Source organism: Petromyzon marinus, unplaced genomic scaffold, assembly GCF_048934315.1.
Source record: "Petromyzon marinus isolate PM22_M1 ecotype Great Lakes invasive population unplaced genomic scaffold, UKy_Petmar_22M1.pri1.0 PM_Scaffold_10, whole genome shotgun sequence".
Lineage (NCBI taxonomy): Eukaryota > Metazoa > Chordata > Hyperoartia > Petromyzontiformes > Petromyzontidae > Petromyzon > Petromyzon marinus.
The window spans coordinates 2860165-2886021 of NW_027423058.1; the positions used below are offsets into that span (position 1 = coordinate 2860165).

At 44.7% G+C, this 25857-nt stretch overlaps 1 protein-coding gene across 1 annotated transcript; it reads right to left on the reverse strand.

The window, feature by feature from the left end:
• Nucleotides 1–4903: 4903 nt before the first annotated feature.
• Nucleotides 4904–14293, reverse strand: LOC142922550 (mucin-6-like). Its single transcript, XM_076063336.1, has 11 exons — nucleotides 11662–14293; nucleotides 10832–10900; nucleotides 10608–10714; nucleotides 10147–10230; nucleotides 9710–9865; nucleotides 9078–9215; nucleotides 7560–7689; nucleotides 7092–7141; nucleotides 6937–6966; nucleotides 6011–6114; nucleotides 4904–5053 (listed from the first exon to the last, which is right to left on the reverse strand). The coding sequence occupies exons 4-11, from the start codon at nucleotides 10214–10216 to the stop codon at nucleotides 4904–4906; spliced, it is 828 nt and encodes a 275-aa protein (XP_075919451.1). The 5' UTR covers nucleotides 10217–10230; nucleotides 10608–10714; nucleotides 10832–10900; nucleotides 11662–14293.
• Between the last annotated feature and the right edge of the window lie 11564 nt (nucleotides 14294–25857).

Below are 25857 nucleotides of genomic sequence, written 5' to 3' on the forward strand. Positions count from 1 at the left end.
GCCAAGTTTGGGACCAGAACACTGTAAAGTAGGACAAAAGCCCAAATTTAGAATGCTTCAGGACACTAGCATAGCCTTTTTGAAACCGGGAATGTCCCGGCACAACCAGAACATTTGGTTGCTTTGACTGAAAATAAGATTGTATGTAATATGTTATCCACATTTGATCTTGCAACTAATTCCACCATGGTACCTGGGCCTGGAGTTGGGGGTGATGGTTCTGGCTCCTTGCTGCTGGAGGTTGGAGGTGGGGGTGTCTTGTCCTTCGATCCAGTTGGTTCTGCAGCAGGAGCGCCACTCTCTTCTCGAGCTGGCTTTGTTGGCTTTTCCTCTACCGGGGGTTTGGGTGTCACTTTGAAAGAAAAGCAAGGGATGGATGTTGACAGAATTCAGATTACTCATGCATTTTCAGTTGAACCTTGTAAAATGTTGTAAGCAACCTTCAGACGATACTTAAAATCTGCATTACGAATAAGTTACTGGAAAGTGATACTAAATAATGTAGAGATCTTTGCCAATACACTGTTCAATTAAAGCCTACCCACGGTGTCTGGCTGGGGGGGTTATTTGACGATGCTTCATCATCCTCTTCAGTGCGAGTTATTGACCGAGGAATGGGGAGCATGGAAGTACAGCATAATAAAGAGGTGTGGCATTCTGCTCTGTGCAGTCCATATTGTAAATATTCAGTCGATGACATCTGTTACACAGATTGTTACCTATCCAAAAACTATCCAGGAGCAAGTCTTAATTATTTCATGAGATCTAACAAATTAAGTCACGTTGTTTGATTTGATCCTAAGCAGTATACGTCCTGTATATATATAATCTTACAAAAGGAACACACCTGGCCCTTCTGGGGGTGATGGTTCTGGCCCCTTGTTGCTGGAGGTTGGAGGTGCGGGTGTCTTGTCCTTCGATGCAGTTGGATCTGGAAGAGGAGCGCAAACCTTACTAATTGGCTGTGTCGGGTGGTAGCGGAGTTAAAAACTAATTTATATTTATGCGATCTAACCCAGAAAACATCATGGATATGATGATATCAATATATTAACCATGTGCTTTGCAACTAATATTACCAATGTACCTGGGCTTCGTGAAGATGGACTTGGTGCAGGAGGTCCACCTGCTCTGGAGCAGCAGAATCTGACCTTGTAGTTGTAACATGGCAGTCCTCCTTGATCCTCATTTACACATTTCAGTCCTTTATTCTTGTCACAAGTTATTGTCTGGCCCAATTCCTGCCATGGGGTATTGGGGAATCTCTCTGCTTTGCATTCAATGTTTTGCACTGGTGAGTCAGGCAGACAAACCACTTTCCCTGAGGCTATGACCTTCTGGTAAGATTCCTCATCTCCGCCATTTTCTTTATCAGGATATTGCTCATCGTACCAATAAGACCAGCCTGGAGTACAGTCTTCTGCAAAGATACATTTTAAATCAGCCTTCAAACGATTACTATATATATCAACTCCTTTTTCTCCATGGTGATGTTCTGACAGCTAGAATTTTTATCGAAACTATGAATGCTCCATTGCTATGAGCGTAATACAAACTTTGAATATCATTTTGCACAGGAAGTATACAATGAGTCTCTTCATCCTGAGTTAACCGTACGTAAACCTTTAGAATGTTGTAGAGGCTCAAAGCTAAAGAACAGTGAGCTGCCAACTCCTTCTGTTAGCATGACCCACTTTTACATAGATACGCTGCCTTAATCACCAGCACTGCCCACATAGTTGGTAGTTTCACGTGGTAACAAGGTGACCTACTGCTCGGTAAGTTACTCCTATTCCGCTACGAACACAGCCTAGAGTTCATTAGTCCCACCCTGTTCCAGTAAAATGAGCCAAGTATGGGACCAGAAGACTATAAAGCAGGACAAAATCACACTTTTACAATGCTTCAGGACCCTACAATAGACTTTTGTAACCGGCAATGTCCCGACCCTACCGGAGCATATGGTGGCTTGAATTGAACATATGATTGCATTTAATATATTATCCATATTTGATTTTGCAACTAATTCCAATATGGTACCTGGGCCTGGAGTTGGGGGTGATGGTTCTGGCTCCTTGTTGCTGGAGGTTGGAGGTGGGGGTGTCTTGTCCTTCGCTCCAGTTGGTTCTTGAGGAGGAGCGCCACTCTCTTCAGGAGCTGGCTTTGTTGGCTTTTCGTCAACCGGGGGTTTGGGTGTCACTTGGAAAGAAAAGCAAGGGATGGATGTTGACAGAATTTAGATTGCTCATGAATTTTCAGTTGAACCTTGTAAAATGTTGTAAGCAACCTTCAGTCGATATTTTCAATTTGCATTACGAATAATTTACTTGAAAGTTATACTAAATCATGTATAGCTGTTTGCCAATACAATGCTCAATTAAATCCTCCCCATGGTGTCTGCGTTGGGGGAGTTATTTTACCATCCTTCATCATGCGCTTCAGTGGGGTTTATTGAACGTCCGATGAGGGAACATGGAAGTACATCACAATTAAGAGGTGTGGCATTCTGCTCTGTGAAGTCTATATTGTAAATATTCAGCCTATGACATCTTCTTCTTTGGTTCTTTCGGTAAAGTAACGTAGAATGATAATAAAATAATAAATTGATAAAATAAAATAACACAATAATATTCTCACGACGTTTCGGCCACAACACAAGCGGCCTTCATCAGGTGAAGGGGGCGAGACTGTCTGGTAGGACAGCGCTGGAGTGAAAGAGCCACGTTCAGATACGGACTTTAAGCTGTGTGAGAGGAACAAAGCGCCTTGACAAAGGAATTAGCATATAATTTAGCATTGAAATGGCTGAATGATTAGCTTGTGACTGGTCACAGAAATAGCTATGTTAAAAGTTAAAGCATACACACCCGCAGAGGCACCCATTGTTAAAGGGATTAGCATAGAATTTAGCATTGAAATAGCTAAGTTAAGGCATACACATCTTGACAATGGAATTAGCATAGAATTTAGCATTGAGATAGCTGAGTGATTAGCTTGTACCTGCTGCAGAAACAGAGCTTGTACCTGCTTTAGAAATAGCTACGTTAAAGTCAGAGCATACACATTCACCGAGGCCCTTAGTACAAATCAAACAGGAGAATTTAGCATTGAAATAACTAGGCGAATCCAGCATTGAAACAACTGAGTGATTAGCTAGTGACTGGTCACAGAAATGACTACACATCTGAGCTATTCACAGTACTATATAGTGAACCAATAAAAACTAAAATATAAATTACCTTCATGTTATCAATAAACTCTATATTCTCCAATCAGCTAAGCTACCAACAATAAGTCGTTATATATCACAATGCTATATGGCGAAAAAATGGGTGGATTCTTACCCTCAAATTTCAGCACCACGGATAGCTACGGGCCCCGTTCAGACGGACGAGTTCGTCCATGGTCGGAACAGAGGAGGGGGAGAGAGACAGCTGCGAGGCCCTAGTATACTCCATGTTGTAAAACTATACCATTAACCGTGGTGTGAGAGGTATTAAGAGGCAATGCTGGCGAAAGAGCTGCGGTCTGAAGGTCATCGTAAAAATACAATTAATTAAGAACAGAAATGATTTAAAACATCTTTCCAGTGGTTACTAAGCCTGAATCCATCTTCTCGGTTGAAATTGTCTCTGTGCTTGTATATGTGAATGGCCTCATGAACGAATCTCTCATGGTAGCCAGTTGGTTTGCAAAGAACCTCCGTCTTGGAGAAGTCAATGTCATGTGAGCCCACTGAATTATAACAGTGATCTGCCACGGCAGAGGAGTTCGTCCTACCGTGTTTCAAGTCTGCTTTGTGTTCGCGGATGCGGTCCGAGATATGTCTTTTGGTTTCTCCAATGTAGCTACTACCACAGAGGCACTTTAGTTTGTAAATGCCCGGGTACTGTATGTCTGGAACAGCATCTTTTACAGATGGAACTAAATCACGGATTTTATGTACTGTGTTGAATCGGACCTGGATCTTGTGTTTGTTCAGGATTTTGGAGATCTTTTTAGTGACCCCTGCAATGTAGGGTAAGGTGATGGTTTTGAGTGGCTCCACAAGAGGATCCTTCTTCATGACTGGAGTGATGGCTTTGCGGATTGTGTAGTCGGAGTAGCCATTAGCCCTGAGAGCCTGGTGTACGTGCTTGAGCTCACTGGTAATGTGTTCCTGGTCAGAAATGCATTGGGCTCTATGGTATAGAGTCTGATGAGGGAGTTCTTCTGGGATGGATGGTGGTGGGAATCCGGTTTCAAGTAAGCATCTGTATGGGTAGCTTTCCTGTAGACAGAGTGGCTCATTGAACCATCATGTCTCCTTTTAATTAAGACATCCAAAAAGGGTAGTTTGCCATCTTTTTCGACCTCCATGGTAAATCTGATGGCTGGGTGTATGGAATTGATGTGGTCGCGGAATTGGTCTAGAGCAGACCAAATAGGAGACTCAAAAGTAGGTGGCTTCCGCGCCACCCGGATATGACGTCACAGGCCGGTCCCGGCTGCTTTCACAATGTCACGGATGCGCTCCTGGAAAACCCCGTCCTCGCAAATCGGATACCTTTAATTCTCCCATAAATGGCAGAAACAGTAGAAGCGTCGCTTGCCCGTGTGTATTTTTCCTCCTTATCAGCCACATTCAACGGGGTTTAACCGGTACAAAATTCACCAACGCACTTAATAATTATACAAAAGCTCGCTGCGCCAAAATGACACTGGAAACTGGACCATGTCCAAACGTGCTCGGAGTCTTGTCGGAAGACGCGCCGTAATTCAAGTTTCTGCGTCCTAAACCTATGCAGGTGAAGAAATGCTGTTGTCTTTCCCCCCCCCCCCCCCCCCCCACATAAAGCGGTAGCCATCTTAACGCGCAGCCACCAGGCTTGGGACAGCCGCGCCGCGCTAAGCCCCCACTTGCTCACCACACGTTGCAGTCCACCTTGATTGTATCCCCCTTGCCATAGACAATGCCACGGTGCCGGCACGGGCAATCCTCTGGCGGGATACAGTTGCCGTTGTCGGCTGGGATGAGTCCATCCCCGCATGGGCAGTCCGATTCGCACGGCGGCTAAGACGGAGGCCGAGAAGTGAGGCAAACAACAGAGGAAGAGTAAGAAGCCGGGGATTCGCCTTTCGCTCCGAGCCATCCATCGCGCAATGCCTGTGCTACTAGTCTGGCCAAGAGGGCATCGAAGAAGGTCGCTTTTTCCTCTCCATGTCAAAGTCCGTCTTTAACGCCGAGCAATTATCACTGTCGCACGAAGGACACTTTTCGGCTAAGGTTTTCCCCTGCTGCTGTCGTGGCTGTAGTGGAGTGCCCAGTGACTGCCTCACTGCTGCAGCAGAGAGAATTCGGAGTGAATCAGTTGTCACGGGGGGCGATCGATGCTCCAGCACTCACCGATTCACTCCAGTCAGCTCCTGATTGCTCACCGGCAGTCAGTCGCCTGCTGGTCGCTCTTCTATCGCTACTACTACCATGGTTACTCGTTCCCGTGAGCTTCACTCGCCCGTGTTGAGGACTCTATCTCTACTGGACACTAACCGTTTCGTCCCGTCCATACTGTGTTCAACCACCACCATCACACAGGTCAAAAAGCTTGTGCCCTGAAGCATACGATTATCACTGTTGCTAAGCACAGACCAAATAGCTTAAAAGCCAGTAAAGGACATTTGCTAAAGTCTGAATTCATATCCCACGGTTTAATACTTTATGTCCCCATGCTCAATGCATGACATGGGCAAAGGACAAAGCTACCCGAGTGGCATGGAACAGGTAGTAAGCCACTTTGGTCTGCGCTCTTTCTAAAGAAGAGTAGCAAAGCGACGCTAACTTTCTCCTCTTAAGCCCTCTTGTCGTGGCCAGCAGCCCTCAGACATTGGCTATTTAACTGCTGAATCATATCGCTGATGCTGCTACTGCTGCTGCTGCGATCATACAAGAGAGCATAGAACAGAACCCTCTGAGTGGTGGGTGAAAGCCAACCCCGTGGGCTGTGTCTAAGGGGGGGTCGAGTGTACTCACGCAGGGCAAGTTGATGGTCTGGCAGGTCCTCTCGCAGGCCTTCGCGTGGCTCCTGCCTCTCAGGGCGCTGCCATCGACCAGGAGTTGGAGGGCATTTTCGACCTCTGCCCAATGACATTTCACCATGGAGGACGTCAAATACAAAATATCCCGTGCCGCCATTCGCGAAAAGAGTAGCAGGCCAATGCACACGCTGGGCACGTCAAAAACACAAATTTGCCAATTTCGAACACAAAAAAATTGACCGCAAATTACTCGATTAGAATCACAACGACAACAGCCGCTATTTGCCACTAAGTGGCGGTGACATCACCATGGCGCTTGTGCCAGGCTATGTGCACGTTAAGGCCATCATGTGAGGTGTGTTGAACGCTACCCGCCGGCAGGAGGCCATGGGACAGACCCTCCTGGCACCATGAGAAACGGTGCGATTGCCAAAGGTGTTCGTGATTTAATTCTGTTCGTTGAGATGGGCCGAGGTTGCCCGGGAGGGAGGTAATTCTACTGTTGAGCGGTGCGAGGGAAGAAGCGGACAGAGAATTGGACGTGACCTGCAGTGTGGTGAGTGGGTGGGTGGCTGAGTTGGGTGGTGAGTGTGGGGAGAGCGGCAGTGTGGCGGTTAGCGTGCTGCGCTATGGACCCGGCGACCCGAGTTTGATTCCCGCTCACAACCAATAACGCTGGTGAATATCTGAATCGGTCCTGGGCCTCTCCTAGGTCGACTCAGCTGTGCTGGCCTTGCTGACAGTACTTACCCAACAACAGCACATTAAGGCTATGTGGGGGGTCTTTTTTGTCTTTGAATTAGTAAGCGAGCGAACGAGTTGGTTGAGTGAGTGGGTGAGAAAGTTAGCAAGTGAGCGAGTGAGTTGTGAGCCGTGGTGGTGGTGGTGGTTGATGCGGTCTGTGAGGGCAGGCAAACTTACGGAGGGGGCTTTCACGTCGCATTCTTCCGCCTGCGGTCACGCGGGGATACAGAGAGCGCCAGACATTGGTGAGAACCTCGCGTGGTGGCAGTGTGGTCAATGGTATCGTTTGTGGTGTTGGTGGTGGGGGGGGGGATTGGCGCTGCAGGACTCACCGAGCATGGTGATGGGGTTTTCGCACCTGAGAACTCCGTACTCGCAAGCACTGCCAAGGAGACACATCAACATGGCGTGGTTAAAGCTCTCATGTGTACTAATTCACCCCTCCGCACCCCCCCCCCTCCCCTCCCTGGGAAAGTGACATGGCCCGGCTAGAAAAAAAAGCCAGAAATCGATTATTTAAATTGTTGGTAAGGACAATCCTTAGAGCAAGCCAAGGCACGTGCAAATGGCGCGGCGATGTCGCGTCATTTGCACGTGTTATTTAGTGAATGTCACGCCGCCACAAAGGCATCATTTGCCCAGGCCCCTGGCCCTGCTTGGCAGATGTTTCAGCTATAGCTCGGCACTTGCTAACGGCCAGTGGAGGGAAAAAAATCCCACCTATACCGCGAAAGGTCACTCTGCTCTGGCTCGGCTCAGATGCGGCAGTGGAAAAGGCCCATGAAGGCAACCATTCATACCAGGCTAGATCGCCGACCCAGTAGAATTTCCCAGGCGGGACAATGTCGTGACCTGTGTAGCATGGGCACTCGATGCCCGGAACACACTCTCCCTCGTGGTTCATGAAAGTCCCCTCTGCACACACGCAGACTGTGGGTTACAGAGAGAGGGAGAAGGTCAGAGGAGGAGGGCCAGAGAGCGGTGCTAATGTAGAGGCTCAGTTTCAGTTTCTTTATTTTGGTATAGCCCTGTGAGCCATTCGGCTCTTGAATCGGGTGCAACCACAACAAACAAAAAAACAAAAACACAAACAAGAAAAACATCTTAAAGTGACTATGTGTGAATGTGCAAACAGAAAATCCATGAAAAAAACAGCAAAAATATTCCTGAGAAAAGCACCGTACACCAATCCTGTGTGCAAAAAAATCCCAGTGGGATGCAAGTCAAACAACAACAACAACCACAAGACAACTTAGATTAAGGCCATCAGTCTAACTCCGTACTACAACAAAAACAAACATGTCCAAACCAAAAAACTTTTCGAAATCACGAAAAATAAAGCCATAATTGCAACGTAACAGTGATCATAGGGACTGTGACCGGATTTTTACAATAAACTACATAAATAACATGTAACACCAAATCCTAGAGCCATAGCTGGCTGCATGAGTTACTCCACAACAACAGAAGCATAAGTCGGAGTATCAAATTTTTCAATGCACCTTTAAGATCAGCACGCTAAATCAAAATACAGATAATACTTTGCTGCGTCATTGGGAGCAAAAACATTTTATTTCATTTTACGCCAATGAATAGCAGTGGCAGCTAGGGGTGTACAACTCCTCTAGAGCAGTTTTGAGAGAAGATCTCATTGGTAGCGATTCAAGTTGCAGTTTATTGGCAATAGCATTCCAGACCCTGGGGGCATCAATAGCAAAGGCCCTTCCCTCCAGTTTTTGTACGGCAATAGGGAATTTGAAGCTGGTATATGAGCGAAGACCTGAGGTCAAATTTGTTCTTTGAAACAGAGAGGAGATCCAGAAGCTAGTCTGCGGATTTTTTTGTAAGTACATCGTGAATAATTAAGATCTGGTGCACAAGCCGTCGAACATTAAGAGATGTTACGTTTGACCCAATGTAGATATCACAGTGGTGAGACCTATATGGACAGTTCAATGTAAATCTTAAGGCCGAGTGACAAATTGAGTCAAGCTTCTTCAGTACAGTACTTGGGGCTGATTTATACACGATGTCACAGTAGTCAAGTAGAGGCAGTATGGTAGCGTTTATCAATTCCAAACGGAACATTGGGGGGAAGCAGTGCTTGTGTCGATACAGAAAATCTAATTTTAAACAATGGAGCGAGTTTGTGAAATCTGACCCACGGCAACCACCCCCCCCCTCCCTCTGGCCCACCCAACTACCCAGCAGTGTCAATGAGTTAAGTCTGTCGGGCAGGTTACAAAGCAGTGGGTAAACGAGCATAATCGTAATAATATGAATGTGATGATAATATAGGACCCTGCCTAATATAGGACCTTGGTTCTGGCTCCTTGTTGCTGGAGGTTGGAGGCGGGGGTGTCTTGTCCTTTGATCCAGTTGGTTCTTGAGGAGGAGGGCCACTCTCTTCAGGAGCTGGCTTTGTTGGCTTTTCCTCAACGGGGGTTTCGGTGTCACTATGAAAGAAAAGCAAGGGATGGATGTTGACAGAATGAAGATTGCTCATGCATTCTCAATAACTCCTTGTAAAATGTTGTAAACAACCTTCAGACGATACTTTTAATCTGCATCTCAAATGAGTTACTGGGAAGTGTTCCAAAATAATGTACAGCTTTGCCAATCCACTGTTCAATTAAAGCCTCCCCACGTTGTCTGGGTTTGTGGGATTGTTTGACAGCGCTTCATCATTTTCTTTAGTGTGAATGTGGGAATCATGGATGGGGAAGCATGGAAGTACAGCACAATAAAGGATTCTGGCATTCTGCCCTCTGTATTCCACATTGTAAATATTCAGCCTTATGACATCGATTATGCAGGTAGTCACCCATCTAAAATCATCCATGCGTCACCATGTTTAGTTTCTAGCATCTAACGAATTCAGTCACATTCTGTGTGATTTGAACCTAAGCACTATACATCCTGTATATATACTCTGACAAAATGAACACACCTGGCCCTTCTGCGGGCGATGGTCCTGGCTCCTTGTTGCTAGAGGTTGGAGGTTGGGGTGACTTCTCCTTCGATGGAGTTGGTTCTGGAGGAGGAGGTCCACTTTCTTCTGATGCTGCCGTTGTTGGCTTTTCCTCAACCGGGGGTTTCGGTGTTACTTTGAAAGAAGAGAAAGGGATAGATCTTGAAAGAATGTACATTTAAAAGACGTGGGAGCATGGACGTACAGCACAAAAAATGAGTTTAGCATTCAGACCTCTGCAGCCTAAAACTTTCAGTTTATAAATCATGTTAACTGCCGTGGTCACTCATTCATACCATCCAGTTACAATCATACTTCGTCTCTGAGATCTAAAAATGTAGTCGCATTTTGCGTGATTTGATTATGAGTATTATACATCCTGTGTATATATATATATTCTTAGAGCATGGACACACCTGACCCTTCTGGGTTTGAGGGACCTGGCTCCTTGATGCCAGAGGTTGGAGGTGCGGGTATCTTGTCCATCGATGCAGTTGGTTCTGGGGGAACAGTGCAAACCTCACTGATTGGCTGTGCCAGGTGGTGGTGCATTGAAATACACATTTACCTGATCTAAAAAAAACCTCAATTATGAATGATGGCATTTAATATATTATCCATGTGATTTTGCAACTAATTCCAGAATGGTATCTGGGCTTGCTTTAGATGGAGTTGGTGCAGGGGGTCCACCTGCTCTGGAACAGCAGAATCTGACCTTGTAGTTGTAACATGGCAAATAGTCCTGATCGTTATTAGAGCATTTCAAGCCTGTGCTCTGGTCACAAGTGATCGTCTGGCCTAATTCCTCCCATGGGGTATTCGGGAATCTTTCTGCTTTGCATTAAAATTTTTCCACTGATGAGTCAGGCAGACAGACCTCTCTCCCCGAGTCTATAATCTTTTGGTAGGATTCCTCATCTCCGCCATTTTCTTCATCAGGATATTGATCATCGTACCAGTCAGACCAGCCTAAAGCACAATCTTCTGTAAACATAGAACATTCATCAGTGATGAAATTCAAACAGATTATGGAAAATATTTAAACCATATGTATGCATTAAAACAGGCCTCAAGACTATCTTACCACACTCCAATCCTTACCTTGTTTGGTGGGTGTTTCATTTGGTTTTGTAGCCTCAATTGGTTGCTGTGTTGCAGGAACAATCAATTCTGCAAAAAATATAAGTGAATTATGGTGTGTATCGCGTAAAATAATACACATAATCATCATCACTGAATATTACATCTCCCAAAATAATGTTTGTTAGGACAGGTAAGCAGTTATGAGTTTCTATTGATTGCATTGAAGTGGACCCATCCAAATGTTGGGTTTACAAATTGAAATGGATGCTGCATCATTTGACCAAATGGCTGCCTTTTTACAACATTCGATTTTGTTAAAAACGTACTAAACATTGACTCATAGAGACGCATGGAATGGGGGAATAATAACTTAAGAAAATTAGTATCTGGAGCACTGTTAACATCAGCAATTGGGAAATTAGCCAGGTGTAGTGTGTGTATTAAATACGTGTATACCTGTAGCATGATGTTTATCTATGTAGCTTGCATACACGGGCAATGTATTTTACTTGAATTTGTTTACTTTTCAAACCTCTATTATTTTAACGTGGATTATAACCTATCATGTGAAGTCACAAAACGTGTTTAATCTAATTTAAAGTGTTTTTGATCTCACGTGTTTCGAATATATTCACAAGTCAAATATTAGAAAAACTGCCCAAGCATTATGCTTATTTCCCAAAGTATCGGTTTTCAATGTTGAGTAAAAGCTGTCTTTGATCTCAATAAAGGTACAATACTTCTGATTGGTGGAATGTTTACAAGGTGAAGGACGGTCATGTTACTGACGTGATTTATTTTAACTAGAAGATAATTGATGTTGTTCATGTTCCCATTGTCATAGTTACCTTCACCGATAGTGATGATCCCTTTAGGCACTGGTGGGGACTTTGGTTTCCTTTTCGTTGTTTCCGGAGCAGCTGCTGTTGGTGGTTTCTCAGGGGCCCCTTTGGTTGGGGCCTGAGTAATGGGTGGTGGAGGGGGGGCACCTGATTTGGAGCAGCAGAATATGACCTTGTAGTTGTAACATATAAACATGCCTTGATCGTCATGAGAGCATTTCAGGCCTGTGCTCTTGTCACATGTGATCGTCTGGCCCAATTCCTGCCATGGGGTATTAGGGAATCTCTCTGCTTTGCAGTCATTTTTTTCCACTGATGAGCCAGGCAGACAAACCACTTTCCCTGAGGCTATGACCTTCTCGTATGATTCATCATCTCCACCATTTTCTTCATCAGGATATTGATCATCGTACCACTCAGACCAGCCTGTAGCACAGTCTTCTTCTGCAAAGATACATTCTCAATCAGTCTTCAAACAGTTACAATGTATATATGAACTCCATTTCTCTAAGATAATGTTCTGACAGCTATAAAATGCATCATACCTATGAATGCGCCATTGGTAGGAGTGTACAGCGAAATATGTATTTACGTACAGCAAGGATACAGTGAGCCTCTTAATCATGAAAGGACTGTACATAGAGCTGCCGAATTTTCGTTGAGTATCAACCCGAAAGATTGATGAGCTGCAATACCCCTTCTGTTAGCACCACCTTATTTTACGAAGATACGGTCGATCAATAACTCTGACACAGAGTGACCTACTGCTTCGTAAGTTCCTCCTATTCTGCTACCAACCCAGCCTAGAGTCTGTGAGTCATACCCTCTTCCAGTAAATGAGCCAAGGTTGGGACCAGCACACTGTAAAGTAGTACAAAAGCCCAAATTAAAATGCTTCAGGACACTAGCATAGTCTTTTTGCAACCGGGAATGTCCCGGCACAACCAGAACAACTGGTTGCTTTGACTGAACATGTGTTAAACTGATATGATTGTATGTTATATATTATCCACATGTGATCTTGCAACTAATTCCACCATGGTACCTGGGCCTGGAGTTGAGGTTGATGGTTCTGGCTCCTTGCTGCTGGAGGTTGGAGGTGGGGGTGTCTTGTCCTTCGATCCAGTTGGCTCTGGAGGAGGAGCGCCACTCTCTTCAGGAGCTGGCTTTGTTGGCTTTTCCTCAACCGGGGTTTTGGGTGTCACTTTGAAAGAAAAGCAAGGGATGGATGATGACAGAATGTAGATTGTTTAGACGTGGGAGCATGGATATACAGAACAATAAAGGTGCGTGGCATTCTGCCCTCTGCAGCCACATTGTTAAACATTAGCCTATGATATCTGTTACACAAGTAGTCACCCATCCCAACCTCATCCAGGTGCAAGTCTAATTCGATTAAAAGATCTAACATATTAAGTCGCATTGTGTAATCTGATCCTAAGTATTATACAGCCATTATATTTATATATAATCTTGCAAAATGAACACACCTGGCCCTTCTGGGGGTGATGGTTCTGGCTCCTTGTTGCTGGAGGTTGGAGGTGGGGGTGGCTTGTCCTTCGATGCAGTTGGTTCTTGAGGAGGAGGGCCACTCTTATCAGGAGCTGGCTTTGTTGGCTTTTCTTCAACCGGGGGTTTCGGTGTCACTTGGAAAGAAAAGCAAGGGATGGATGTTGATAGAATGAAGATTGCGCATGCATTCCCAATTACCCCTTGCAAATAGTTGTAAACAACCTTCAGACGATACTTTTAATCTGCATTTCAAATGAACTACTTGAAAGTGTTCCAAAATAATGTACAGTTTTTTCCAATCCGCTGTTCAATTAAAGCCTCCCACGCTGTCTGGGTTTGTGGGGTTATTTAACCGTGCTTCATCATTCTCGTTAGTGCGAGTGTGGGAATTATCGATAGCGAAGCATGGAAGTACAGCACAATAAAGGGTTCTGGCATTCTGCCATCTGTAGTCCACATTGTAAATAGTCAGCCTTATGACATCAATTATGCAGGTAGTCACCCATCTAAAATAATTCACGCGTCACCATGTTTAGTTTCTAGCATATACCGAATTCAGTCACAATCTGTGCGATTTGATCCTAAGCAGTATTCATCCTGTATATATATACTCTTACAAAATGAACACACCTGGACCATCTGAGGGTGATGGTTCTGGCTCCTTGTTGCTAGAGGTTGGAGGTGGGGGTAACTTCTCCTTCGATCAGAATCAGAATCAGAAAGGGTTTTATTCGCCATGAAAGCTCACACCGACACGGAATTTACTTTGGCAGGATGGTGCATACATTCAACATATAGGAATCTAAAATCTTAAATAAGTTTTAAACAAGTCTTACTGTAATAATAAGGGTTAAAAGTCTAACTAACACCAAGGGGCTGAAGTATATCAAATTGAATAAATATCGAATATAAAATAGCTTTAAGATATAATTTAAAAATAAAAAATACAAATAGGTTAACATAGTTAATATCGGCAAGGTGTCATTATGTAGATAAAATGTTAAAATCGGTGTAAGCCCTTGGCCTTGTTTAACAGGCCAGCAGCAGATGGGAAGAAACTGTTTTTATGGCGTGAGGTTTTGGTCCTGATGGACCGAAGCCTTCTGCCGGAGGGGAGTAGCTGAAACAGAGAGTGTCCAGGGTGGGAGGAATAGGCCATAATCTTCCTCGCTCGCCTCATGGTCCTTGTCGTGTGCAGGTCCTCGAGGGTTGGTAGATTGCAGGCAATTACCTTCTCAGCAGTGTGGATGATACGCTGCAGTCTGCTCTTGTCCTTGGCAGTGGCAGCAGCGTACCAGACGGTTATGGAGGAGGTGAGGATGGATTCAATGATCGCTGTATAGAATTGCACCATCATTGTCTTTGGTAGGTTGAATTTCTTCAGCTGCCGTAGAAAGTACATCCTCTGTTGAGCTCTCTTGGTGAGGGAGCTGATGTTCAGTTCCCACTTGAGGTCCCGGGAGAGAATAGTGCCCAGGAAGTGGAAGGACTCTATAATTTTGACTGGGGAGTCTAACAGGGTGATGGGGGTGAGTGGGGCTGTATTCTTCCTGAAGTCCACAACCATCTCAACTGTCTTTAGAGCATTTAGCTCTAAGTTGTTCTGGCTACACCAGGTCACCAGGTTGTCAGCTTCCCACCTATAGTCAGACTCATCCCCACCAGAGATCAGCCCAATGAGGGTGGTGTTGTCCGCAAACTTCAAGAGTTTGACGGACAGATGATTGGAGGTGCAGCTGTTGGTATACAGGGAGAAGAGCAGTGGGGAAAGGACGCAGCCCTGAGGAGTTCCGGTGCTGATGGACCTGGAGTCAGAGACTTGTGTTCCCAGCTTAACGCACTGCTTCCTGTCAGACAGGAAGTCTGTGATCCACCTGCAGGTGGAGTAGGGCACGTTCAGCTGGAAGAGCTTGTCCTGAAGCAGGGCAGGGATGATGGTGTTGAAGGCAGAGCTGAAGTCCACAAACAGGATCCTGGCGTAGGATGCTGGGGCGTCCAGATGCTGTAGGGTGAAGTGGAGGGCCATGTTAACTGCGTCGTCCACAGACCTGTTGGCTCTGTAGGCAAACTGAAGGGGGTCCAGAAGAGGGTCTGTGATGGCTTTGAAGTGTGCCAGGACCAGGCGCTCAAAAGACTTCATTACCACAGATGTAAGGGCGACCGGTCTGTAATCATTTAGTCCTGTTGGCCTTAGCTTTTTGGGCACAGGGATGATGGTGGAGGACTTGAGACAGGCTGGTACATGGCATGTCTCCAGGGAGGTGTTAAAGATGTTGGGGAACACCGGAGACAGCTGGTCAGCGCAGTGCCTGAGGGTGGCTGGAGAGACAGAGTCTGGCCCGGCTGCTTTGAGTGGATTCTGCCTCTTGAAAAGTCTATTAACTTCTCCCTCCTGAAAGGAGAGAGTCGTCTCTGTAGTATGGGTGGGGGATGGGGCCTCTTGGGTGGGAAGGGGTGGTTCAGGACAGTTCAATTGTCTTTCAAATCTACAGTAGAACTCGTTCAGGTCGTTGGCTAGGCGGGAGTCGTTAGTGGTGTGGGGGGCTCTGGGTTTGTAGTTGGCGATCTGCCTGAGCCCTCTCCAAACAGAAGCAGCGTCGTTAGTAGAGAACTGGTGTTTTAGTCTCTCTGAGTACAGTCGTTTAGCCTCTCTCACCGCTTTGCTAAACCTGTTCTTCGACTCCTTGAATCTGTCTCTATCTCCACTCCTAAACGCTTCCTCCTTCTCCAACCTCAACCTTCTGAGCTTTGCTGAGAACCAGGGCTTATTGTTGTTAAAGTTCACCCTGGTACGTGTTGGGATACAGCAGTCCTCACAGAAGCTGATGTAGGACGTCACAGCCTCTGTGAGTTCATCCAGACTATTGGTAGCAGTCGTGAACATATCCCAGTCAGTACAGTCTAAGCATGCCCGCAAATCTTCCACAGCCTCACTGGTCCACTGTTTAGATGTCCTCACAGCAGGTTTACAGAGTTTTAGTTTCTGCCTGTATGCAGGAATCAGGTGGACCATGGCATGGTCAGAGTGTCCTAGTGCTGCTCAGGGGACGGCGTGGTAGGCTCTACTGACTGTAGTGTAGCAGTGATCCAGAGTGTTCCCTTCTCTGGTTCGGCATTTAATGAATTGTATGTATTTGGGGAGTTCGTGGCTGAGATTACCTTTGTTAAAGTCGCCAAGTACGATAACCAACGAATCTGGATTTGCTCGCTCCACACTCAGAATCTGATCGGCGAGCATGCGTTGGGCCTCTTTAACCTGAGGACAAGGCGGCAAATAAACTCCGACCAAAATGAGCGACGCGAACTCGCGAGGCGAGTAAAACGGTTTACAAGTTATAAAAATTGATTCAAGGAGTGGAGAACAATGTTGCAGAATCACTGTGACATCTACACACCAGCCACTGTTAATGTAAAAACAAATACCACCGCCTTTCGTCTTGCCGGAGAGTGCTATGTCACGATACAATCTTACAAGATAGAATCCTGCTAGTTGTAGCGAGGTGTCCGGAATCAAATCACACAGCCATGTCTCCGTGAAGCACAAAACAGAAGATGAAAGAAAGTCTTTGTTTTTTACCATCAGTAGCTGAAGTTCATCCATTTTGTTGTACAGTGAACGTACGTTGGAGAGGAAAAAGCTCAGGAGCACTGTTCGGATCCCGCGTCTGCGTAGCCGTACTAGAGCCCCCGACCGTTTACCCTTTGGGCGGCGTTTCGCTGCTTGAGCAAAGCCTAGTGCGGCATTTACTAAAAAGCCTACTAATTATGTCGCTGGAAGCAGAAAAGTAGGAATTAAATCCACAGGAGTTGTTTCCCTGATATTTAAAAGTTCGTCTCTTGTTAGAGAACTCCGAAAATCTTGGCAAAACACTGAATTGACAGACAAAACAAGACAAAACAGGGCGCACCGACCGGCTGAGGCTACCATCATCCGCGCCATCTTCGCACCAGCACGGGTGTGCTGAACAGCAGGCCCCTCTCACCAGCACAGCTATGATGAACAGCAGGCCCTTCTCACCAGCACGGGTGTGATGAACAGCAGGCCGCTCAACAGCAGGCCCCTCTCACCAGCACCGGTGTGATGAACAGCAGGCCTCTCTCACCAGCACGGTTGTGTTGAACAGCAGGCCCGTCTCACTAGCACGGGTGTGATGAACAGCAAGCCTCTCTCACCAGCACGGGTGTGTTGAACAGCAGGCCCCTCTCACCAGCACGGGTGTGATGAACAGCAGGCCTCTCTCACCAGCATGGGTGTGTTGAACAGCAGGCCCCTCTCAAGACAAAACTGGACAAAACAGGGCGCACCATCCGGCGGAAGCTGCCATCATCGGCGCCATCTATGGGATGGAGTTGGTTGTGGAGGAGGAGGGCCACATTCTTCTGGTTGTGGAGGAGGAGGGCCACTTTCTTCTGAGACGTGGGAGCATGGACGTACAGCACAATAAATGAGTTTAGCATTCAGACCTCTGCAGCCTAAAACTTTCAGTTTATGAATCATGTTAGCGGAAGTGGTCACCCATTCATACCATTCCGTTACAATCATGCTTCGTCTCTGAGATCTAAAAATGTAGTTGCATTTTGCGTGAATTGATTCTGAGCAATTTACATCTTGTGTATATATATTCTTAGAACATGTACACACCTGGCCCTTCTGGGTTTGAGGGTCCTGGCTCCTTGATGCCAGAGGTTGGAGGTGCGGGTGTCTTGTCCTTCGATGCAGTTGGTTCTGAGGGAAGAGTGCAAACCTCAATGATTGGCTGTGCCAGGTGGTGGTGCATTTAAATACACATTTACCTGATCTAACCCAAAAAAACTAAATTATGAATGATGGCATTTAATATATTATCCATGTGATTTTGCAACTAATTCTAGAAAGGTACCTGGGCTTGCTTTAGATGGAGTTGGTTCAGGGGGTCCACCTGCTCTGGAGCAGCAGAATCTGACCTTGTAGTTGTAACATGGCAGTCCTCCTTGATCCTCATTAACACATTTCAGTCCTTACTTTCTTGTCACAAGTGATTGTCTGGCCAATTCCTGGCATGGGGTATAAGGGAATCTCTCTGCTTTGCATTCAGTGTTTTGCACCGGTGAGTCAGGCAGACAAACCACTTTCCCTGAGGCTATGACCTTCTGATAAGATTCCTCATTTCCGCCATTTTCTTCATCAGGATATTGCTCATCGTACCAGTCAGACCAGCCTGGAGTACAGTCTTCTGCAAAGATACATTCTTAATCAGTCTTCAAACGGTTACTATGCATATATCAACTACATTTAAATAAGGTAATGTTCTGACAGCTATAAAATGCATCAAACCTATGAATGCGCCATTGGTAAGAGTGTATAGCGAAATATGTATTTACATACAGCAAGTATACAGTGGGCCTCTTCATCATGAATGGACTGTACATAGAGCTGCCGAATTTTCATTGAGTATCAACCCAAAAAACTGGTGAGCTGCCATACCCCTTCTGTTAGCACCACCTACGTTTACGAAGATACGGTCGCTCAATTACTCTGACACAGGCTGACCTACTGCTCCGTAAGATCCTCCTATTCTGCTACCAACCCAGCCTAGAATCTGTTAGTCATACCCTGTTCCAGTAAATCAGCCAAGTTTGGGACCAGAACACTGTAAAGTAGGACAAAAGCCCAAATTTAAAATGCTTCAGGACACTAGCATAGCCTTATTGAAACCGGGAATGTCCCGGCACAACCAGAACAACTGGTTGCTTTGACTGAACATATGATGTATTCATAATAAAGGTTTTTGGGTTATATCACGTTATTTATAAATGTGTGGTAACCCTCCACCACCCGACACGGCCAATCAGCAAAAAAGTGTCACGTTGAGAAAAGACAAATAGTTCACTACTTTAGCCCACCGGTGTGTTGAAGAGTGAATCCACAACATTTACAGTTTGAGTACGACGTTTCGCTGGTAATTACATCCAGCATCATCAGGGAATTCGCCAGAATGGTAAAGCCCTCACTTGATCCCGGTCTTAAATAGAGCAGCAGGGTGACGTCATCTTTTAACTCATTCAGGTGCAGTGATTTGAGGCAGAGGGGGGGGTATTGTAATTATATAATCGATTGGTAATCAGTCAATGGTTATGATTAGTAATGAGTTGTAGATTAGTATTAGTTATGTGTGTTATTGTGATTATATGCTATGTTAGTAATACGTTCATTAGTATGTGTTTCCCCTATAAGGAATTGTAATATGTATTATTTAATAATACGCTTCCAAGCCGCACTAATCCTGTAGCTGATCCTAAGTAGTGTACCTTTATTATGAATCATAGTGGATGCGAAAGCCTACGTGTTAAACTGATATGATTGTATGTAATATATTATCCACATGTTATCTTGCAACTAATTCCACCATGGTACCTGGGCCTTGAGTTGGGGGTGATGGTTCTGGCTCCTTGCTGCTGGAGGTTGGAGGTGCGGGTGTCTTGTCCTTCGATCCAGTTGGCTCTGGAGGAGGAGCGCCACTCTTTTCAGGAGCTGGCTTTGTTGGCTTTTCCTCTACTGGGAGTTTCGGTGTCACTTTGAAAGAAAAGCAAGGGATCGATGTTGAAAGAATGTAGATTGTTTAGACGTGGGAGCATGGATATACAGAACAATAAAGGTGCGTGGCATTCTGCCCTCTGCAGCCACATTGTTAAACATTAGCCTATGATATCTGTTACACAAGTAGTCACCCATCCCAACCTCATCCAGGTGCAAGTCTAATTCGATTATGAGATCTAACATATTAAGTCGCATTGTGTAATCTGATCCTAAGTAGTATACAGCTGTTATATTTATAAATAATCTTGCAAAATGAACACACCTGGCCCTTCTGGGGGTGATGGTTCTGGCTCCTTGTTGCTGGAGGTTGGAGGTGGGGGTGGCTTCTCCTTCGATGCAGTTGGTTCTAGAGGAGGAGGGCCACTCTTATCAGGAGCTGGCTTTGTTGGCTTTTCTTCAACTGGGGGTTTCGGTGTCACTTTGAAAGAAAAGCAAGGGATGGATGTTGATAGAATGAAGATTGTGCATGCATTCCCAATTACCCCTTGCAAATAGTTGTAAACAACCTTCAGACGATACTTTTAATCTGCATTTCAAATGAGTTACTGGAAAGTGTTCCAAAATAATGTACAGGTTTGCCAATCCACTGTTCAATTAAAGCCTCCCCACGCTGTCTGGTTTTGTGAGGTTATTTGACCGTGCTTCATCATTCTCTTTAGTGCGAGTGTGGGAATTATAGACAGGGAAGCATGGAAGTACAGCACAATAAAGGGTTCTGGCATTCTGCCCTCTGTAGTCCACATTGTAAATATTCAGCCTCATGACATCAATTATGCAGATAAATAATCTTGCAGGTAGTCGCCCATCTAAAATCATTCATGCGTCACCATGTTTTGTTTCTAGCATCTACCGAATTCAGTCACAATCTGTGTGATTTGATCCTAAGCAGTATACATCCTGTATATATATATATTCTTACAAAATGAACACACCTGGACCTTCTGCGGGCGATGGTTCTGGCTCCTTGTTGCTAGAGGTTGGAGGTGGGGGTGACTTCTCCTTCGATGGAGTTGGTTTTGCAGGAGGAGGGCCACTTTCTTCTGATGCTGCCTTTGTTGGCTTTTCCTCAACCGGGGGTTTCGGTGTTACTTTGAAAGAAGAGAAAGGGATAGATCTTGAAAAAATTTACATTTAAAAGATGTGGGAGCATGGCCGTACAGCACAATAAATGAGTTTAGCACTCAGACCTCTGCAGCCTAAAACTTTCAGATTATGAATCATGTTAGCAGAATTGGTCACCAATTCATACCATTCAGTTACAATCATACTTCGTCTCTGAGATCTAAAAATGTAGTCGCATTTTGCGTGATTTGATAATGAGTATTATACATCCCGTGTATATATATTCTTAGAGCATGGACACACCTGACCCTTCTGGGTTTGAGTGTCCTGGCTCCTTGATGCCAGAGGTTGGAGGTGCGGGTGTCTTGTCCTTCGATGCAGTTGGTTCTGTAGGAAGAGTGCAAACCTCACTGATTGGCTGTGCCTGGTGGTGGTGCATTTAAATACACATTTACCTGATATAACCCAAAAAAACTCAATTACGAATGATGGCATTTAATATATTATCCATGTGATTTTGCAACTAATTCCAGAATGGTACCTGGGCTTGCTTTAGATGGAGTTGGTGCAGGGGGTCCAGCTGCTCTGGAGCAGCAGAATCTGACCTTGTAGTTGTAACATGACAGTCCTCCTTGATCCTCATTGACACAATTCAGTCCTTTATTCTTGTCACAAGTTATTGTCTGGCCCAATTCCTGCCATGGGGTATTAGGGAATCTCTCTGCTTTGCATTCAATGTTTTGCACTGGTGAGTCAGGCAGACAAACCACTTTCCCTGAGGCTATGACCTTCTGATAAGATTCCTCATCTCCGCCATTTTCCTTATCAGGATATTGCTCATCGTACCAGTCAGACCAGCCTGGAGTACAGTCTTCTGCAAAGATACATTCTTAATCAGTCGTCAAACGGTTACTATATATATCAACTACATTTAAATAAGGTAATGTTCTGACAGCTATAAAATGTATCATACCTGTGAATGCGCCGTTGGTAGGAGTGTATAGCGAAATATGTATTTACATACAGCCAGTATACAGTGGGCCTCTTCATCATGAATGGACTGTACATAGAGCTGCCAAATTTTCGTTGAGTATCAACCCGAAAGACTGATGAGCTGCAATACCCCTTCTGTTAGCACCACCTTCTTTTGCGAAGATACGGTCGCTCAATAACTCGGACACAGACTGACCTACTGCTCCGTAAGTTCCTCCTATTCTGCTACCAACCCAGCCTAGAATCTGTTAGTCATACCCTGTTCCAGTAAATCAGCCAAGTTTGGGACCAGAACACTATAAAGTAGGACAAAAGCCCAAATTTAAAATGCTTCAGGACACTAGCATAGCCTTTTTGAAACCGGGAATGTCCCGGCACAACCAGAACAACTGGTTGCTTTGACTGAACATATGATGTATTCATAATAAAGGTTTTTGGGTTAGATTGCGTTATTTATAAATGTGTGGTAACCCTCCACCACCCGACACGGCCAATCAGCAAAAAAGTGTCACGTTGACAAAAGACACATAGTTCACTACTTTAGCCCACCGGTGTGTTGAAGAGTGAATCCACAACATTTACAGTTTGAGTACGACTTTTCGCTGGTAATTACATCCAGCATCATCAGGGAATTCGCCAGAATGGTAAAGCCCTCACTTGATCCCGGTCTTAAATAGAGCAGCAGGGTGACGTCATCATTTAACTCATTCAGGTGCAGTGATTTGAGGCAGAGGGGGAGGGTATTGTAATTATATAATCGATTGGTAATCAGTCAATGGTTATGATTAGTAATGAGTTGTAGATTAGTATTAGTTATAATATGTGTAATTGTGATTATATGCTATGTTAGTAATACGTTAATTAGTATGTGTTTCCCCTATAAAGAATTGCAATATGTATTATTTAATAATACGCTTCCAAGCCGCACTAAGCCTGTAGCTGATCCTAAGTAGTGTACCTTTATTATGAATAATATTGGACGCGAAAGCCTACGTGTTAAACTGATATGATTGTATGTAATATATTATCCACATGTGATCTTGCAACTAATTCCACCATGGTACCTGGGCCTGGAGTTGGGCTTGATGGTTCTGCCTCCTTGTTGCTGGAGGTTGGAGGTGGGGGTGGCTTGTCCTTCGATGCAGTTGGTTCTTGAGGAGGAGAAAAACTCTTATCAGGAGCTGGCTTTGTTGGCTTTTCTTCAACTGGGGGTTTCGGTGTCACCTTGAAAGAAAAGCAAGGGATGGATGTTGATAGAATGAAGATTGTGCATGCATTCCCAATTACCCCTTGCAAAAAGTTGTAAACAACCTTCAGACGATACTTTTAGTCTGCATTTCAAATGAGTTACTGGAAAGTGTTCCAAAATAATGTACAGTTTTTCCAATCCGCTGTTCAATTAAAGCCTCCCATGCTGTCTGGGTTTGTGGGGTTATTTCACCGTGCTTCATCATTCTCGTTAGTGTGAGTGTGGGAATTATAGACAGCGAAGCATGGAAGTACAGCACAATAAAGGGTTCTGGCATTCTGCCCTCTGTAGTCCACATTGTAAATATTCAGCCATATGACATAGATAATGCAGGTAGTCGCACATCTAAAATCATTCATGCGTCAACATGTTTAGTTTCTAGCATCTACCGAATTCAGTCACAATCTGTGATTTGATCCTAAGCAGTATACATCCTGTATATATATATACTCTTTCAAAATGAACACACCTGGACCTTCTGAGGGCGATGGTTCTGGCTCCTTGTAGCTAGATGTTGGAGGTGGGGGTGACTTCTCCTTCGATGGAGTTGGTTCTGGAGGAGGAGGGCCACTTTCTTCTGGAGCTGCCTTTGTTGGCTTTTCCTCAACCGGGAGTTTCGGTGTTACTTTGAAAGCAGAGAAAGGGATAGATCTTGAAAGAATGTACATTTAAAAGACGTGGGAGCATGGATGTACAGCAAAATAAATGAGTTTAGCATTCAGACCTCTGCAGCCTAAAACTTTCAGTTTATGAATCATGTTAGCGGAAGTGGTCACCCATTCATACAATTCAGTTACAATCATACTTTGTCTCTGAGATTTAAAAATGTAGTCGCATTTTGCGTGATTTCATTCTGAGCAATATACATCCTTTGCGCTGTTTTTGAGTTGTACGCCTTTTGGCGTCTTCTGGTCCAACACCAATGGAGACTAGGCTCTAAGAAAAGCTGTCTCGGGTGTGGACCAATCAAATTCAAGCACAGTGCATATTATTATCAGAGTTGTCTTTTTAGTTTGCATTTTGACTGCTTGTGTTGTGGTTATTGCAAACATGATGCCTTGAATAAAGGTGTCAGTTTTTGTGCCAGTTAAAAGGGTAAAACCTATTCCTATATCTCGTTTCTGGCAAAGGAGGTGTCATAATGTAAATGCTCACCCCGAGCCCTCAATATTCTGATAGTGCGCTGTTTTTGAGTTGTACGCCTTTTGACGTCTTCTGGTCTAACACCAATGGAGACTAGGCTCTAAGAAAAGCTGTCTCGGGTGTGGACCAATCAAATTCAAGGACAGTGCATATTATTATCAGAGTTGTCTTTTTTGTTTGCATTTTGACTGCTTGTGTTGTGGTTATTGCAAACATGATGCCTTGAATAAAGGTGTCAGTTTTTGTGCCAGTTAAAAGGGTAAAACCTATTCCAATATACATCCTGTGTATATATTTGAGGGTCCTGGCTCCTTGATGCCAGAGGTTGGAGGTGCGGGTGTCTTGTCCTTTGATGCAGTTAGTTCTGTAGGAAGAGTGCAAACCTCATTGATTGGCTGTGCCTGGTGGTGGTGCATTTAAATACACATTTACATGATATAACCCAAAAAAACTCAATTACGAATGATGGCATTTAATATATTATCCATGTGATTTTGCAACTAATTTCAGAATGGTAGCTGGGCTTGCTTTAGATGGAGTTGGTGCAGGGGGTCCAGCTGCTCTGGAACAGCAGAATATGACCTTGTAGTTGTAACATGGCAGTCCTCCTTGATCCTCATTGACACATTTCAGTCCTTTATTCTTGTCACAAGTTATTGTGTGGCCCAATTCCTGCAATGGGGTATTAGGGAATCTCTCTGCTTTGCATTCAATGTTTTGCACCGGTGAATCAGGCAGACAAACCACTTTCCCTGAGGCTATGACCTTCTGGTAAGATTCCTCATCTCCGCCATTTTCTTCATCAGGATATTGCTAATCATACCAGTCAGACCAGCCTGGAGTACAGTCTTCTGCAAAGATACATTCTTAATCAGTCTTCAAACGGTTACTATGTATATATCAACTACATTTAAATAAGGTAATGTTTTGACAGCTATAAAATGCATCATACCTATGAATGCGCCGTTGGTAGGAGTGTACAGCGAAAAATGTATTTTCTTACAGCAAGCATATAGTGAGTCTTCATCATGAATGGACTGTACACAGAGCTGCCGAATTTTCATTGAGTATCAACCCGAAAGACTGGTGAGCTGCCATACCCCTTCTGTTAGCACCACCTACTTTTACGAATATGCGGTCGCTCAATTACTCTGACACAGGCTGACCTACAGCTCCGTAAGTTCCTCCTATTCTGCTACCAACCCAGCATAGAATCTGTTAGTCATAACATGTTCCAGTAAATCAGCCTAGTTTGAATCTAGAACACTGTAAAGTAGGAGAAAAGCCCAAATTAAAATGCTTCAGGACACTAGCATAGCCTTTTTGAAACTGGGAATATCCCGGCACAACCAGAACATATGGTTGCTTTGACTGAACATATGATTGTATGTAATATATTATCCACATGTGATCTTGCAACTAGATTTAAAGCTTTCGTGACTGCTAGGATCCATACTCTTTGGTTCTATTGGGTAAAGTCACGTAGGTGAAAATAAAATAACAAAAAAATAACAAAAATTCACGACGTTTCGGCCACAACACAAGCGGCCTTCATCAGGTGAAGAGACGAGACTGTCTGGAGGACAGCGCTGGAGTGGAAGAAGCCACGCTCAGATCACGACCTTTAAGATGTGTGAGAAGAAAAACACCAAGCACCTTGACAAAG